Here is a 16,642-nt window from a genome sequence, read left to right as displayed (position 1 = left end):
ATCCACCTGTCAAAATAACCAAAAAAAAAAAAAAAGGGAGCAACAAGATCGCGATTTCAATCACGTGAAATTGCTCATCTCTCGCCTTTCAACGAAAAGTATCACGAGAATCGAGAGAAAGAGGGCAGGAGAAAAAGCGCCCAAGGAGCGCACAGCCCTGGCTGTGGGCCTTTGGTCGGCCAGGTTGGTGAACGTAGGACAGCTAACCAGGTGACGTCATTCGGATCTATGTAGGGCCCTGTTGCCGCGGCAAGGGGAAAGAAGAGGGGCCTGTGCGCCGAGGAACACGAGGGACAGAGACGGAACGAAGGGTGGGGGGGTTCGTTCTCGAGCGCAGTGCGAGCCGCTGCTTTCAGGTACGAGCGCACGGCGCCGCGTGCAGGTAGTCTCGTGCTCGTTCTCTACGTTCCTCCACGACGCGAGAGAAGTCTTTCCTCGGCTCGTCATCTTTGGATTTACCGCCAACCCTCGCCGATATCCGATCAAGCTCCGTTGCTTAGAACCTCGATTGGAAGGGTTGAAGTCGAGTGTCGTCGCTTTGATTCATTTGGACGAAGATAGGATAGAGAAAGATCAAAACTTCGCTCGAGGGGGTTGATATCGTGATTCCCAATCCTGGAAAAAGTGATGAATTTAACGATCGATCGATGATATTGTGTGACTTTTATCTCCAATCCTGAAGAATGGCTGGATTCGAAGATCGGAAGTTCGATCGAAAGAGGAGGAACGAGCAATCGTTGGCATCGTGACTTTTCGTTTCCTGAAGAGCGACTCAGAAGATTTAAAGATCGAAACTTCGATTGAAACGACGAATCCACAACTTTGGATCAGATCCTGATGAAATTAGACGGTATAAAAATGGGGAGAAGTCGAATATCGGTTGTTTCGATCTTTGCGACGAAGAAGAGGATGTTCGGAAGAGGAGGTTGTCGAAGGAACGAGTTACCGTTGATTGTGGCTTCTTGATGCAGGTGATGGTGTTCCATGCGAGTTGAATCTCTTGGTGATTTTTCTGTGGCCGAGAAGGGAGCGAAGGAAAGCAACGGATTTCTTGTTCGAGGAGCTTGATGACTCTCGTCCAGTGTAACTGGGTTTAGATTGTTTAGAGCGAGACTGGTAGAAGCGGTGTGACAAGGCGAGAAAGATTAAGACATTAATGCTCGCTTTTAAAGTTCTTCTACTGTTTCTTACAACCATTTTATGAAACGTGTATACACGATAAAAGTGGAAACGAACTGTATACACGTTCGAAGAATAGAACAAAGGGAAGGGGATGGAAGTGTTATTCTTTAATGCGCTCACATTTATCTCGATTCTATGAATTATTTACGAGTAAAGTGAAAGATAAATGCGGAAATTAAGCGTTCAAAAGTATATATAATAAAACGTGAATGAGGAATTACCGTTTTATTTTTATTAATTTTAATTGAAATTAATTTGCAAGAGTTTGCAAGAGTACACATGTCGAAATTTCGGTGAATTTTTAACCGGACGAACGGGAACTCGGTGGAAGAATTTAAAAAAAAAAAAAAAAGAAGCCACGTCGTGCGCAGAAGCACGTGGCACGCTGAAGTGGAACGAAAGGGAGAGATGCAACGAGTCGTTAACGCCCGGAAGAAGAGAGGGTTTCCTTTTACCGATCGGGGAATAATACTTTTAAACGCTTCCTGATCGCACCAATTCACAATAACATAACAATAAGCGGGGAAAATTTTCCGGGAAGTTCAATGAAAAAACGCATATAATAATTAAAACATTTGTCTAACTGTTCATCGAGAAGAAGGAGTTTATCTGGAGATCTTTTCCTGCTCCTCCCCTCTCACCCCAGAGGAATATTTATCGAGGGTTCCCAGCATCGACGATGGAGGAAAGGAGAGGGTTCACAGCGTTTATCCAGGTTGCCGTGAAAGATCACTTGGCTCGTAGATCGAAGAGGTGACTTCACTTGCCAAACGAGTTTATGTTTTTAATCGAGTCTACGACTCGTCTGGCAACGGGTTCTCTCTCGGTACATCCGGCATGCAATTGCTGGATACGAATCCTCGATATATGTTTGCAAAGGGATCATCTGCCGGGGCCTCTTTCAGCGCTTGGCCACCTGTTTCCGTACACGCGTTTCTTTTTTTTTCCTTCCATGAAACCTTGGACGAACTCGAATATTTTCTATCTGATATAATTTCAATTATTGTCCGATAAATTGATTCGGAAGGAATTGATTTTTATGCAACAATCCTAAATGAGAGTTATTGATAAGACGTACTAGATAATGGTCAAAAAATAAAATTTGAAATTGTCTTATTTACTTTGGACTAATATTAGAAGAGTGCGGGTTAAATAGAGGGGATTATAAGGCGTTATCAGAGTAAAAAAAGAAAAAAAAAATGATGACAAAGGACGCGAAAGGAAAAAAATCCTGCGTGGCAAGTGCAGCAAGTGGATCAAGCTTGGAGAGGGTTAACGAATCGCGCGTGTAGACATTGCAAACAGAACTATCTCTCCACGGGAGGATCAGAGAGAGGAGCCTAGCCGAGTGAGAATTTGTATTTGCTCGGGACCAGTCGTAGAGACCGTGTCGCTCGCCTCGACCGCTGCTCTTATCTCGATTTCAAAACGCAATTTTACTTTGAACGCGTTTCCACGTTTGTGTAATCTTTTGTGCTTGTAATCTCGTGAATTTTGAGAAAAATTTTGTTCATCGTGTGTGTCTGTGTGTGCACGAAATATTTTGTCATTAAAGAAAATAATAATCTCAAGAAATTATTTTTTGGATTTTCTTTTTCGGAAGAATGTAGAAAAAAAGAAATACTTTCTTTTCCTTTCCTTTTTCTTAAATTAAAAAATACTTTACACAAAGTGGAATGGAAATTTTTGTTGAACTTGTAAATAAGTGGTTTCATAAAATGAAACGAGGACGCGTTATCTTATGGACCGAGCAAGTTTATCCAGAAAAAATGTTATTTTAATTCAAAAAAAAATCTAGGAAAAGATTTCTAAGTATGACTCACTTGTGGAAACGATAGGGGATGGAGAAGATGAAACGAATATACTCGTAGTTTACAATCAGAGAGAAGAAAATGTTGAAGTGGATAAAAGTGAGGCAGGATGCGTCGGCGACGACGACGACGACGCTCAACCACGAAAAGAAGGACGAGATGGTGGCAAAGGTCGAAGTTGAAGAAGCGGTGAAAGAGGAGGAGGAGGACAGTGGCATGGAAAGAGAGGACACACCGTCCAACATCGAGTTGAACGATCTACGAAAAGTATGCTTAACCCTATAGCTTCATCATTATATCTAAAAGTAAAAAGAAAAAAGAAAAATATAAAAATTTTAACAGCAAAAGTTTTACAATCGTACGAATATGAAAATTTATATCTACGAATGTATATGCTTTAGAAATGTTGTTACGTAATTTCTTGCAATCCTGATTGAACTTTTTTTTTGCATATACTTAAGAAAGTTAATGGACACGTCTCTCTTTTCCTGTGAAACGTCGTTGACATTCTTCAAAACGCATTAAGCCTGGAAAGATAAGAAATTAGTGGCTCTGTGCGCGAAAGCACTTGGAGCAATAACACATGGCCCATCTTTAAAGTGTCATTAGTGGTCGATTTCTTATACGGTATTCGAACGGATTTCCTTCGTGATTCTGACTTGTTATTAGACGCAGGTATGGTTTCTTCATCGAGTTTTAATATTAAATGATGAATTTATTTCTTTATTTACTTTGCTTTACTTTTGAAAAAAAAATATTTATCACTTTCCAATTCACGTAACAATTTTGATAGATAAAAATTCTTCAAAATTTTTCTTAATTCTATCAATGAAATAACATCATAACAATGATTTCCAGAAATTCAGAGAAACAGAGTTAGTATATGGCGTTGTAATAAATCTTGGAATTTTCATGGTCGCTTTCATTCATCGATTTCACGATAGCACGTAGTTCCAACTAGTGGATTGGTTTTTTTTCGATACGAGGCCAACCTGCTTCCAACAGGTGCGACATCCTTCTCGACGCACGTGGACAAAGACCATCGTCGTCTTAACATCAACCGAGCAGAGCCGTTTCTCCTCGCGGTATTCGATATCTCATCGAACGACTTTCATTGAAAAATTTCTCCAATAACCATTACTTGGTGGTTCTTTCGATTCCATAACTCGTGCATCGATTTTCTTTGTGCAGATTATTTTGCAGATTTTCTTATAGTTATAATTTTACTCTTCCCTATCGAACAAAATAATTTTTAATTATTTATTGTTTCAATTATTTTAATAAATTAAACTTTCCAAGATAATACAACTATATCGAACGTAAAATATGCAAAATTTTAATTTATTCTCTACCTTCGATATAAAAATCGCATTCGTTTCATCATCAAACGTTTTTTCCCCTCGAAAAATTTCCAAACCGATCGATCGATAGATCCAAACACGTCATTCGCTCCTTCTCCTCTCCTCGCAACTCGTATCCCATTTTTTCCTCCTCTTCGTTAACATTTTTTCTCGTCGCTGCGCCTCGAAATGGTGCACGCGTTGAGCAAGCAGCCCGAAGCGGTGCCGTCGACTTTCTACGCGTGGCCACCGTTTACTTGCGAAACTAAACTCGTTTACTCGTACAACTCTTTCTTTTTTTCGTGGAATCGTGGATTTTTTTTGCACCTTTTTTCGAAAACGCATCTTCGAACAAACAGACGGATGGATCGAAATTTTCGACGTATTTTCCAGGATCGAAGGAGGAGGAGGAGGAGGATCGAATCGAGTTTCGAAATCGTTCATGCCTCTGTTATGCTGATTAGAGAGAAAGAAAACGTTTAAAAGGAGGATTTCGTTCGGGTTGCCGATCCCATTTACATAGGCTGGATTTGCATACGTTTACGTAACGGGAAATTGAGAGTACGTGGGCGTTATGAGTTTCCTTTTGCATCCATTCGGCGCTTGATACGCGGCGGGGCAACTCGGCTCCTCGAGATTTTCGTTAATTCCGCTTTTGGTCGTGACTTATCGGTGGAACTGTGACGTGTCTTTTGATTATTTCGGTGTGAAATAAATTATTATCTACTATTGTTATTAATTTTTTCTTAAGGAAACTTGTTGATAGTAATTATCTCTTTCTTCCTGATATACAATATTTATGTTGTATATTTGTAAATTGAATATTTAACGAATGAAGTAATATCTTTCAGTGTTTAAGATTTTTCGAGGTAATTTCAGCGAATTTTGAAGAATTTTATTAAAATATTTTTGTTAGAATAATGAATCGATACAGTTTGAATGAGTTGAATAGAATTGTTTGACATTTACAAATGTATCGTAAGGTTGTATGGAAATGAAAGGTTCAAGAAAGGTGAAAAGTACCTGTCGCCCAAAACAGGATCACTTTAATATGGAAATTTCGAGTTCGAATTCATGAATAAATTATACGAAGAAACCTCTCTTTTATTCGGCTACCAAAAGGCGGAAAATTTATTTCTTTGACAAAATTTGCTTCTTATAAAAAATTATTTTCGAAGATTAATTTTTTATTAATTATTATGTTTCAAGTTTAAATCCTCTGAAAAATAATGAAAAATTGTATAAAAGAATATTTATTGTGAATTAATATTCAAAATTAAAATAATTCTGAAATATATATATATTATGTATTAGTATAAATTTGATAAATAATGTTGCACAATGCAATTCATATTTTTATGACATTTATATGGTAATTGTTATCCAATGCTCGAGAAGTTTCATACGATATTACACAATATATCTTCATGCCTCGTGGCCAGTGCATCTTTTGCATCGGTAACGCGATACGTGTGTCCTACAAACAGAGATATTTACACAGTCTTTGCGACACGTGCACTCGCGCTTCTCGTATCCTATTCTGTTCACGAAACGACCGCATATAGACCTCAAATACCCTTATTCATCAAAACGTTTCATCGTTTAACGCTATGTCACCAGCGTTGAATTGAATACTCGAGTTATTAGCAACCGAACTCATCTTCAGGCTTATCATATATATAGCAAACGTAAAAAGGAAAACGTTTATCAATGCAATTAAGCAGAAATTGCAACACTATTGACGTGCCTTATCGTATATCTTTTTAATATCTCTTGTCATCTTGTTTGCTTCAATTTTTCTCTTTTCTTTTTACATTTCTTCGTTTATCTAATTTGTAAAGATAAAAAATTTGTTCTGCAATTGCATACCCATTCAACAAAAGAAAAAAACAATCGAATTCGAATTTTCCATCAACAACAAGTGCATCAATCTCAATAGCACTACGTGTGACAAAAATTCTTCAAAACAAAATAGATTTACCTTGAGCCACTTCGACGCAAGAACCGTGAAATGCACGATTGACCGTAAAACAATTCTTTTCAAATGCAACAATAGCAACAACGACTCGTTAAGCCCGCGCCGCATAATATCACGGCGAACGAAAGGCCTCTTGAGATAAGCCATTAATCAACCAAACGCTTTAAACAATTCCTCGAGCGTGTTCCCTCCAACAAAAGCCGCCCTCTCCAACAAGCCTCCCTTTATTTTTCATTTACCATTTAAGTAATTCGTTCGTCACCTTGTCTGTTGCAGGACCTTTTCTCCCAGCTGCAGTTTTCGCAAGAGAGCGCGTTGCCTCCTGACACGCTGCGCCGTGCTCTCGCCGAGAGTTTTCTCGATCAGCAAAGATTCCAGCTTGGATTCATGGACGACGCGGCGGAATGTTTCGTAAGTGGCTAGTTTGCCTAGTTTCTTTTCGCCTATTAAGTCTTTTCCAACGCACCGATGTATCGTTATATTATATATATAAATGAACCGTATGCACGAAGTTGGTAGATTTCTTGTTGAACGGTGTACAAAATTTGTCTTTTATGCGTGGAAGAATAATACGTTATAAATGAGATCACGGTTGAGAATTCTTTGAGTCCCATTTTGAAGTCCAATTTTGAATCAAAATTGAAAGGAGTCTATTTTTTTTCAGAAAATTTGATGAATGAGATTAATTAGGTGGATTGTGAAGATGAAGAATGAAAGGGATGAATGAGGGAAAGTATATATTCACGATTGGGTTGTAGTTTTAGAATCAGAATCAGAAGGGTTGATGAGTCCTCGTGATTTTCGATATCATTTCTTTAGTAATAAACTGTAATACGTGCTCGTGTATGTATGTCAATGTACGTCGAGAAAGACAGTTTTATCGAGTTGCTTATTGTAGCGTAACGGTATCACGAACGAGTTGCAACATAATAAATGTAGTATTAAATAGAATGCGTTCGAGGCTATTATATATTTGTCAATATATTCGCAAACTATTAACGTCATATCAATTATGAACTTAAATTTCATCTTCATACAAAAATTACGATCATCCATTAATCTCCATTGCATTCAATATGTGCATCTTGTATCCCTGATCGAAAAAAAATTCATTTATAAATCAGTACACGAAATATCCATAATTTTCATCGAGATGCAAGAACAAATTATTCTATAATCTCCTGTAAAAATTTCATCATACACTTCCATAATCTTGCCAATCCCGAACAGAGCTCGTGGTACATTTTTCCAGTTGTTTTTGCCCATTCATAAGAACGATCGGCCATTATCCACTCCCCCTTACAACTATTGGCCGCAATCGCATTAATCTCTCAGTTTCGACATTCACGACGTCTAATGCGTTGCGATTTCCTTCGATTTTCCGAGCGGTTTACGATCCTGAATATTCCATCGCGCAAAACCAGTTCCACGTTTCCTCTCAGTTGCAGCTCTCAGTGGCCGAGCGTATCGCGGATTGCCTCAGCCGAGCGTGGCCGTAGGTGACTCTGCGCGAATACGCACCGGTTGTTCACTTTCTCGTTTACACGGGAGTCACGTTTAGATTGGGTGTCGTTTCGTATGCGCATGCGCGCGTGTATGTGTGTGCGTGTGTGTCGACATCGGTCGGCCACGTAAAACGAATGTATAACGAATGCAGTCCACGAGTGTAATAAACGCAGGGACATGCGTATCTAGAGCGTTTCAGGGCATGCTGATTGGATTACTTTCAGCGACTAATTAAACGATTCGATCGTGGCAGTGAGGATTTCGTGTCGTTGGCCTTGGGATATTCTCACCATTCCAACGTTGGATTGATTGGAAGGATGGTAGATTATGGTAGGCTGAGTTTAGTATCTGGTTTAGATTATTGTCCTGGTATGCAAGCTGTTGCTTAAAGAATGAAATAATTGTACGATAATAAAGATGAAAATATCGTTTATGCGTCTGTTTTTGAGAAGACAGTGGTATTCTTCGTCAAATTGAAAGTTGTCAAACATACGCTGTTAGTTTCCAATATTAACATCTCTTAGTTAATTTATCTATAGTCAAAGGTTGCTTTACAATCTTGATATAAGAAATTTCTGTACGTTGCGATGCAATATCTCTAAGTTTCTAAAATTTAGAATCGAATAAATTTCAATTATAATATCTTCCATTATTATCTTCCATTAGTTACGTGGATGGATATATTTTTAAATTCCTAATAGCGGAGCGGATACTTATGTTTCAAGACTTGCTGCCATTCGGATAAATTTACGACTCGCTTTATATTTCTTCCAGCAACGCTGGTTGGAAGGATGGCAGAGAAAAGAATATCATAATATACGAGTTTCTACGCGAATGCCTCATGGGCTTGCATGATTGCTTTTCCCGCTTCGAAATCATTATTTTTAACTTCGTGTCTTTTGTCATTTGGAATTTTATCCGATCCTTTGTTGCATATGCTTTTTATACGATCAAAAATATATCCACAAATTTTGATTCGTTTTATATTCTCCATATTTTAAATATTCTCAATAATAATTGAGAATATTATAACTCTCTTATAACTCTTACTCTTAGAATTTTCGCAAAACACCTTTAACAATAAAAAGTGTCGTTAGATTTTTAATAATAAATTATTCAATCGATATATTTTTTGAAAAATAATTATTAGTTTCTTTACGAAGCAATAGAACAGTGAAGTAAATTAATCACATTTTACATGACGAGCATCCTTTTTCGAATTACCATAATCGATTATCAGGATCTTATTTATTTTTAGCGATGTATCATCGAACACGACAATAATGGAGATATATTAAGGAGGAATATTATTGCAGGAAAACATTCTTCTGCGTATACACCTTCACATCGCCAGCGGGGAGGCGGAAGACATGTGCAGCGCCAGACACTGCGTGCCCCATCAAAAGTTCGCCATGACATTGGTCGAGCAAAGCGTTTGCGGAGCTTGCGGTGCCACCTCAGAGCCTCTGCCTTTTACACAGGTTAGTCTGGTCCACGAGTTCTTCTCTCGTCAAAGGGAATTCTAATCGACGTGGCCTAACTGATGAATAAATTGCCACTGAGCTTTTGATAACAATTGATTAAGAGTGTCCTGATTAATTTGAGAATTTTACGGACAATGCAATATATAGAGAATTGAAGAAAAGCAAGTAAATTCCTCGAGTAAATTTTACAAATCTTGAGTTCCGTTTGAACGTATTACGTTCAATTTAATGCAACCATTAAATTGTTTAAGATCAATTTCAATTTATTCAACTATTTTTACAACAACGTAAAACTTTTTAATCATATTCCAAAAAATCGAGTAGCAAAAACTGATAAAAGAATCGCTGAACAATAAGCACAAGAACATCGTTTCATCCCAGTCATTTACAAGTTGTAATCAATTTCTTTCGTCATCAACTTCTCTTTTTTTCTACCTCCACTTTGTCTCTGAGATTTCATTGTATTTAAAAACATTCCATCTATCGTCATTCCTCTCATATTCATATCCAACACAGAATCTCTCGATAGCGCGCAACTCGCGGAAAAACGTGTTTCTTGCGAAACGTTCCATTACGTTTCAAGGAGAATTCAGAGAATAGTTTATCTTTCCTCTTTTTTCCCCCCGACCATTCGATCCATCTGTCCACACGATCGTTTCCTTGCCATCGAACGTTTCTTTTCTCACGTAGCCTGTAGCAGGTAGATCCGGAGATCTATGAAGGAGAATCTCAGGTAAAATTTCGTAAAGTTTTCTTTCGTATCCTCTCGTGAGATCGATTCGTTTGGGGGTGGTCCAGGTAGTCGAAGAGGGTTAACGAGGAAGGTAAACGAAAGTTAGCCCTTCGAGGAGGGACAGAGTTTAAGCGATTTAAGCGACTTAAGGGAGAAGCCCAAGCGAGCCTAGATACTGAACGATCGAGTCGCGTCGTGTAAACGGATTAGCTGATCGGGATTTGACGGCTCATTGGCCGCGAACGACCAAGAGGAATGGAAGAGGAATGGAAGAGGATGGATTTTGAGGGTCGATGGGATACTGTTTCGCGCAATAAACTCGAAACACGATTGGAGGGGGTGTGGGAAGCCAAGTTGAAATTGGTAATAGGCACCGAGACCAATCGGAGGGGTTGTAATTGCTTCGAAATGGGGATCTGCTGAAGTTTCTTAGAGTTCGTCTAATGGGACTTGATTTAATCCTTATTGAAGGGTTGACAAGTAGTTGATTTTTAAATTCGTATAATAATAAACGTGTTTGTAGATTATAATAAAATTAGAAAATCTAGGGTTCCCTAGAATTTTGTTTTCTTGAAATTCTACTAAACAATTCTTTAATATCAATATTTCTTTAATTAATAGAGAATTTTACGGAAATTCAATTTTTTATTGTTATCATTATTTCTATAATGAAGTAACAAAAGTAGAAAAAATTATGAAGTATTTGTTTTTACACCAAGTTTCGAGAAACTTAATAAACTGTGAACGTGTAGAGCAACATGTTATCGCGTTTCTGGTAAACTGGCCCTAGTTCGACGAGTTTGATTATTTCCGCCTCGACGAGAAAAGTGAAACTCTCGATTATTCCTCTCTCTGATTCTGTGATTCGCGTTTTATACTGTGATATTCACGATTTTCGCTTTCGTCCGCGATATATTCAGGTTAACTTTTATTTCCTCGTGCATAGAGAAATGTGTTTGTGAAACTGTTTCTGTTATACGACAGAGTGGGTAAAGAATGAGGAAATGCATAATTTCTATTGATTGTTGACCTGAATGTACAACTGCAGTTGAAACAAGTATTGCATAATGTAATTATACAAATGCAATATCTTTTTGAATATATTATGAATTACTTTGGAATATAATATAAAATGAATTTTATATAATATTTTTTAATATTTCCTTAGAATTTAAAATAGAAAATTTGACAAGAAAATTTTTGAATTAATTTTATACGAGTATAAGATAACGTATTATAATTGTTTTTCTCTCAAATTATAAAATTAGAAAATATAAAATTAGAAAGATATTCTTTGATATTGCGATATTAAATAATTAAATTATTATTATTATTTATTAATGTTGAGTAAAAAAAAAACTTTCTATCGATTACTTTTATGAATCTATTAAATAAGTTAACAAAGAACATTAAAAGAGCCGGACACGTTTCTTTATCGTGGGAATGAATATATATCTCACGGTGTATGGAAGAGTTAATTAAATTTCTAGTTAGCAACATGGAATTACTTGTGGCAAAGTTTCGATACGAAAACCAAAACCAACCACGGGTCCTGAACAAATGCAATAACGAAAGTCGTATTTCGCTCGTGGTACTTCGTAATTACTCTTTTTCTATGATAAAATTATATAATTTTCTGGGAACTTCGCACCTCGTTATACTTTCATCGGGTATATCTCATTTTTCCCTTTCATTAATTTTTTAATTCATTCCACGAGAAATAGCTTTTTGTTTTGCGAAAATCGTGGTCCAACTTCCGAGAAATTCTTGTAATTTTCTGTCTGTTATAAAATTTTTACGAAGATTTTAAAATTTAAAGCAAAGTTTAATAGAGCAAAATTTACTAAGAATTCGTTATTTTTTAAATATTTAATAATATATTCGAAATCACAAAGAAATCACGAAGAAACCTAATTAGAAATCCCCTAGAAATTATAGAATTCCCCAGAAATTTTTATTTCCTTAAAATATTATTAAGAATTCAGGATTTTTTAATAAAAATTGCAACACGAATGTTTTAAATAAAATCCTTTTCAAGCATTCTAAAAAAGTTCTGAAAAGCAAAAGAAAGAAGAAAAAAATGAATCCCTATTCAAACCATTCAAATCTTGTTCTTATTCGAGATAATATATCAAAGCGAATTAACGTGTTTCTCAATCTCGTCGAATCTCGAAGAATTGAAAAGAAAAGTGGACGTTTCCTAACGCAGGGTAAAGAACAAAAGCAGTGCCCTTTCGAGCATAATCAATGCGCAGCTTAACCGAGCACAGACCAGAAACAATTCACGTGGGTGGAGTTGGTTCTCCCTCTGAGCTTGTATCTGCCGATTATAAAAACGCGAAACTCGTTGCAATCTGGTATCGGTCATGGCCGATCGCTTTTACCAGCTGGCTACTATTATTCCGAGTCGAAGAGAGAATTTTTATTTTTCTTTTTTTTTGTTAAATTGCAATTTAAAATTCTCTGAAAATATTACGCAAGATAAATTATATATGAATTTCTTTTATATGGATATCTTCTTAAACCTCTTCTGGAACCTCTACCTGTAACAAATTAATACATATTAATGAAAAATTATTAATCTGTAACGAAGAATAAAAAACGCAAATGTAGACTGTAAACCATAATTAATTAAAAATAGAATATTAAAAAAAATCAAGAGAAATAATTTAATAGATTATAATTTTCTTTCCTATTTTCTTTCATAAATTATTCGTTTCCCCATATATTTACAAATCTAAATTTATTTCCAGATGGTTCACTACGTATCAGCATCAGCACTGACGTCGCAGGCTCGACAAACACCACCGAATTCTCGAAACAGTCCCGATCTTTTCGGTCAGCTCCTTCGAAAAGCCGGAGGCATGGGCGACATCAGAGATTGTCCAGTGAGTTAACTTATAAATATACCTACTTTCTTTCTTCCACTTTACACAACTCCGTGAAATATTTAATCTCCGCGAACGATTCACAAGTTTGCATTTCGAAGCAGTTCCGGTGATTCCGGTTTGATTCATTCGACAAGATCGGATACACTCTCCTTTGGCCTTTCTTGGAAATGATATCCCGCGAACTTTCTCTTTGAAGTGGAACGATAATTATCGTTCGAGCACCCACGGGCTATTTGGCCGACCGCATAAGTGCTGTAGTATTCAGTTATAATCTGCAACCGAGAAATTCTTCTCTCTATATTAACTGGAAAGAATAAATAATTATCGCCCTTGATCATATGATATACGTGTTAAGAAATCAATAATTTAATAATTATACATCGATCAATCCTTAATTTTCATATTACATTGTTAGATAATTACATACTTGCTCGTTATCGATTTATACAATTGCTAGTCAATTATATTTGTTTTATTCGATGATTGACCAATAATTAATCAAAAATTCAGCAGAATTGAAGAAAAGAAAAAGTAAAACTTCGAAATAAGAAGACGATTCATTCGGAGATAAATTCGAATAATCTGAAAAATTAAATGGCTTCGTTCAGAAATTTTAGACTCTCCGAAATTATAACTAAATATTAAAACGAACTTTTTTTTTTTGATTCACAGAGCTCTTGCGGCGCGAAAATACAAATATGTCGGACCCTGATGAACCGACCGGAAATCGTATCCGTCGGAGTCGTATGGGATAGCGAACGGCCTTCGTTGGAGCATATCATGGACGTTTTCGCTACCGTGGGAACGTCCCTCAGATTGAGCGATGTTTTCCACAGCGTGGTGGACTCTAGATGGGGTGCCTCGACCGTGCATAATCTCGTTGGAGTCGTTACGTATTACGGGAAACACTACTCCACCTTCTTCTTCCACACTAAACTCAAGGTTTGCATAAAGATTACACCGTTTAACCCTCAATTACCCGGATAAGTAAATCATCCTCGAATTACATAGAAATTAATCTTTCGAGTGTTTATATCGTGTTCCAAGCAGCACTTTGTTCCTTGGATATGCCACGTCAAATATTCGAATTTTATTTACCTTTTTCTCGTCCTGGTTCAGGTATGGATCTACTTTGACGATGCGACCGTGAAGGAGATTGGTCCACGTTGGGAGCAAGTGGTGGAGAAATGCAGGAGGGGCAGATATCAGCCGCTGCTTCTACTGTATGCAACCCCCGGCGGGACTCCAGTGAACACGGAAAACGCCCCGAAAACCGTGACTCCTTTCCCGAACGGAAATGGACTGAAGACACCCCCGAAGAATAATGTTCGACGATCGATCACCCCCAGCCCGGAAAAACCATCGATCAACAGCACAGCCAGACGTGCCATCACGCCCAATCCCGACAGCCCCCCTCACCCTTATACGCAGCGTAGGATTTACAGCGATTATCAGAATCTGACCGATATACAGAATAATATATTTGGGAATCAAGTGAGTTTCGATGATCAACGAGTATATAATAAAATATATAACAGAAAATTTTTAATTCGAGAGAATAATAAAAACAAAAAAAAAAAATTTCTTTAAAATAAATTTTTTGAGTTTAAAGTTATTCTTATAGTTAATAATTCATGATTATATCCTACAATTTTTTTTTTTTTAATAAATATAAGACGAAAGTAAATAAAAGATTTTTGTTACTTTTGTTGTTGAAGGGTGTTGATACCGTGGACGGGGAAGTGGAGTCGAAATATATCAGTCGACGCGCGGTCGAGAACGTGATGCAGCAGCAGAAGAAGCAACAAATGCAGCTGACACGAAGCCTGAGCGCGGGCTCGACACCGCAGGACGCCATCAGTATTCCGGATCACTTGAACGTGCCGCGAAGGCGGGATTCCGGGAACTGGTCGGGCGATCGAAACAGCGCCTCTTCGAGTTCCTCCACGACGATGGACAATCCGTATCTGTACATCGTCAATAAAATGCAGAGGAACTCGGGCGTGCCGAAGAGCCCGACCAGCAAATCTGGAGAACTCTCGAGCAGCAGCAGCGGCCATTACGACGCCGGATACGATTCGTATTCCTTGTCTTCCACGGACAGCCTTCCGCTTCAACAGGGTCTAAAGCATAATCTGCAGGTATGATATTACGGCAAATAATGTATTTCACGGTATTATATAGTATAAGTGTTATATCGAATTTGTGGAATTGTGACAGATAGATAATTGTAATTGTAATTAATTGAACTTAGAGTTCAAATCGATTTACTTAAATGACAGCTTGCCCAGATCCCGGAAGGCTACCAAGCTTCCTCAGGCGACGACTGCGAACGTCTCTGCAAGGAAACCGACGCGCTCTTGGACAAATCCCGAGCGGCCGAGGATGCAGGGGATCTCAGCACCGCTGTTGCTCTGTGCAGCGCAGCCAGCAGCAAAGCTAGAGCTGCCATGGACGCGCCGTACAACAACCCTCACACGATCACCATAGCGAGGATGAAGCACAATACTTGCGTGATGAGGACGAGGAGTTTGCACAGAAGGATGTTGCAGGAGCAAGCAACGGCCAATGGAGAAAAGGAAGGTCTGTTGTTTAAAAAAAGAAAAAAAAAATACATTGAATGGAACGAATAATTAGTAACTAATTTTGTAATTTTGTATATCTTTAATGTATAATTGTGTATACTTGTAGAAGGCGCGCTAGAAGGCAGGCATTCTCGAGAGAACAGTAAATCAGGCCAACACTCTCGACAAAGTTCCAGAGACAAAGGGAATCATTCCAGGCAAAACAGTCGAGAACTTCTGGTGAACGCTCCAGCCGCGGCTAGCGACAAGCCTACCACGAAGAGCATAGAGATTTATGCCACGTTGCCAAAAAAGAAGACTCTGCGCAGCAAGGCGACGGCTGTGAACGTGATCGAGGATGAAGAGTACATGTTGTACGATCGGCCGATGCAGAGGACGGGTCTGTTCAGCCGTACGAAGCGTTGCGACGACGACAAAAAGGACAAGAAACGGGCACGCAGCGAGGAGAGGAACAAGAACGTCTCGAAAGACTTCTCCATCGCGCCCACCCGATCTTCTCCCTCGCCCAAGGGAGCAAAAGTGGACAAGTCGAAGGAGAACGTTGACACTAACGTTGCCAACAACGCGAGAAATTCTCAGTCTGGTAGCACGGGCGGGGAGCAGCAGAAGCAGGGCAAGAAGCAGCACAAGATTCGCAGGAAACTGTTAATGGGTGGGCTGATCAAGAGGAAGAACAGAAGCATGCCGGATCTGCGCGAAGGGCAGGATGGACAAACGAATGCTAGCGCGGAGGGAGCCTCCAACACCTTGCCAAAGCAGTCGGTGGACGATTCCAGTGTGGGTTTGAAGGGGAACGAGGTGTGCCAATCTTTGAGCGGTTACCTGTCAGAGGGGCATCTCGAGTTCACCGGAAATAGCAACGGGAGCCCGAGCAGTACGAGCAATCCGAATCTGGAGAGAAGTCGTCTGATGAGGAAGAGCTTCCACGGAAGTGCTGGCAAAGTGTTACACGTGGCGAAGGTTCCACCGCCTCCTCCGCTCAGGACCACTTCTCAGCTTAGCAAGTCTAAGTGTTCGGGCGAAGTGCACAACGAGCAGCAATCCGAGAAATCGGTCTACCCGGCGTCAGAGGGTCAGTGTAATCCGTCGAATCCGTCCCAAGAGCAGAACGGAGCGTATTGGAATCACGTGA

At 38.7% G+C, this 16,642-nt stretch overlaps 1 protein-coding gene across 4 annotated transcripts in view; it reads left to right on the top strand.

Annotated features, from left to right (window-relative positions):
* The window catches only part of LOC102678491 (mediator of RNA polymerase II transcription subunit 12), a 94,599-nt gene that overhangs the window by 73,554 nt on the left and 4,403 nt on the right, over positions 1 to 16,642 (top strand). For 2 of the 4 annotated variants that reach the window (XM_031508831.1, XM_031508834.1), the window contains 8 exons: positions 6,588 to 6,722; positions 9,134 to 9,298; positions 12,788 to 12,922; positions 13,598 to 13,867; positions 14,045 to 14,419; positions 14,644 to 15,066; positions 15,208 to 15,508; positions 15,617 to 16,642. In XM_031508831.1, coding sequence (XP_031364691.1) covers positions 6,588 to 6,722; positions 9,134 to 9,298; positions 12,788 to 12,922; positions 13,598 to 13,867; positions 14,045 to 14,419; positions 14,644 to 15,066; positions 15,208 to 15,508; positions 15,617 to 16,642 — 2,830 coding nt within the window. Of the gene's footprint in view, positions 1 to 2,789; positions 3,261 to 6,587; positions 6,723 to 9,133; positions 9,299 to 12,787; positions 12,923 to 13,597; positions 13,868 to 14,044; positions 14,420 to 14,643; positions 15,067 to 15,207; positions 15,509 to 15,616 lie in introns of those variants that run through there. The other 2 variants (XM_031508833.1, XM_031508832.1) reach the window with 2 other exon arrangements.

Source organism: Apis dorsata, unplaced genomic scaffold, assembly GCF_000469605.1.
Source record: "Apis dorsata unplaced genomic scaffold, Apis dorsata 1.3 scaffold_104, whole genome shotgun sequence".
NCBI classification, from domain to species: domain Eukaryota; kingdom Metazoa; phylum Arthropoda; class Insecta; order Hymenoptera; family Apidae; genus Apis; species Apis dorsata.
This window is presented reverse-complemented; position numbering and strand designations above follow the sequence as displayed.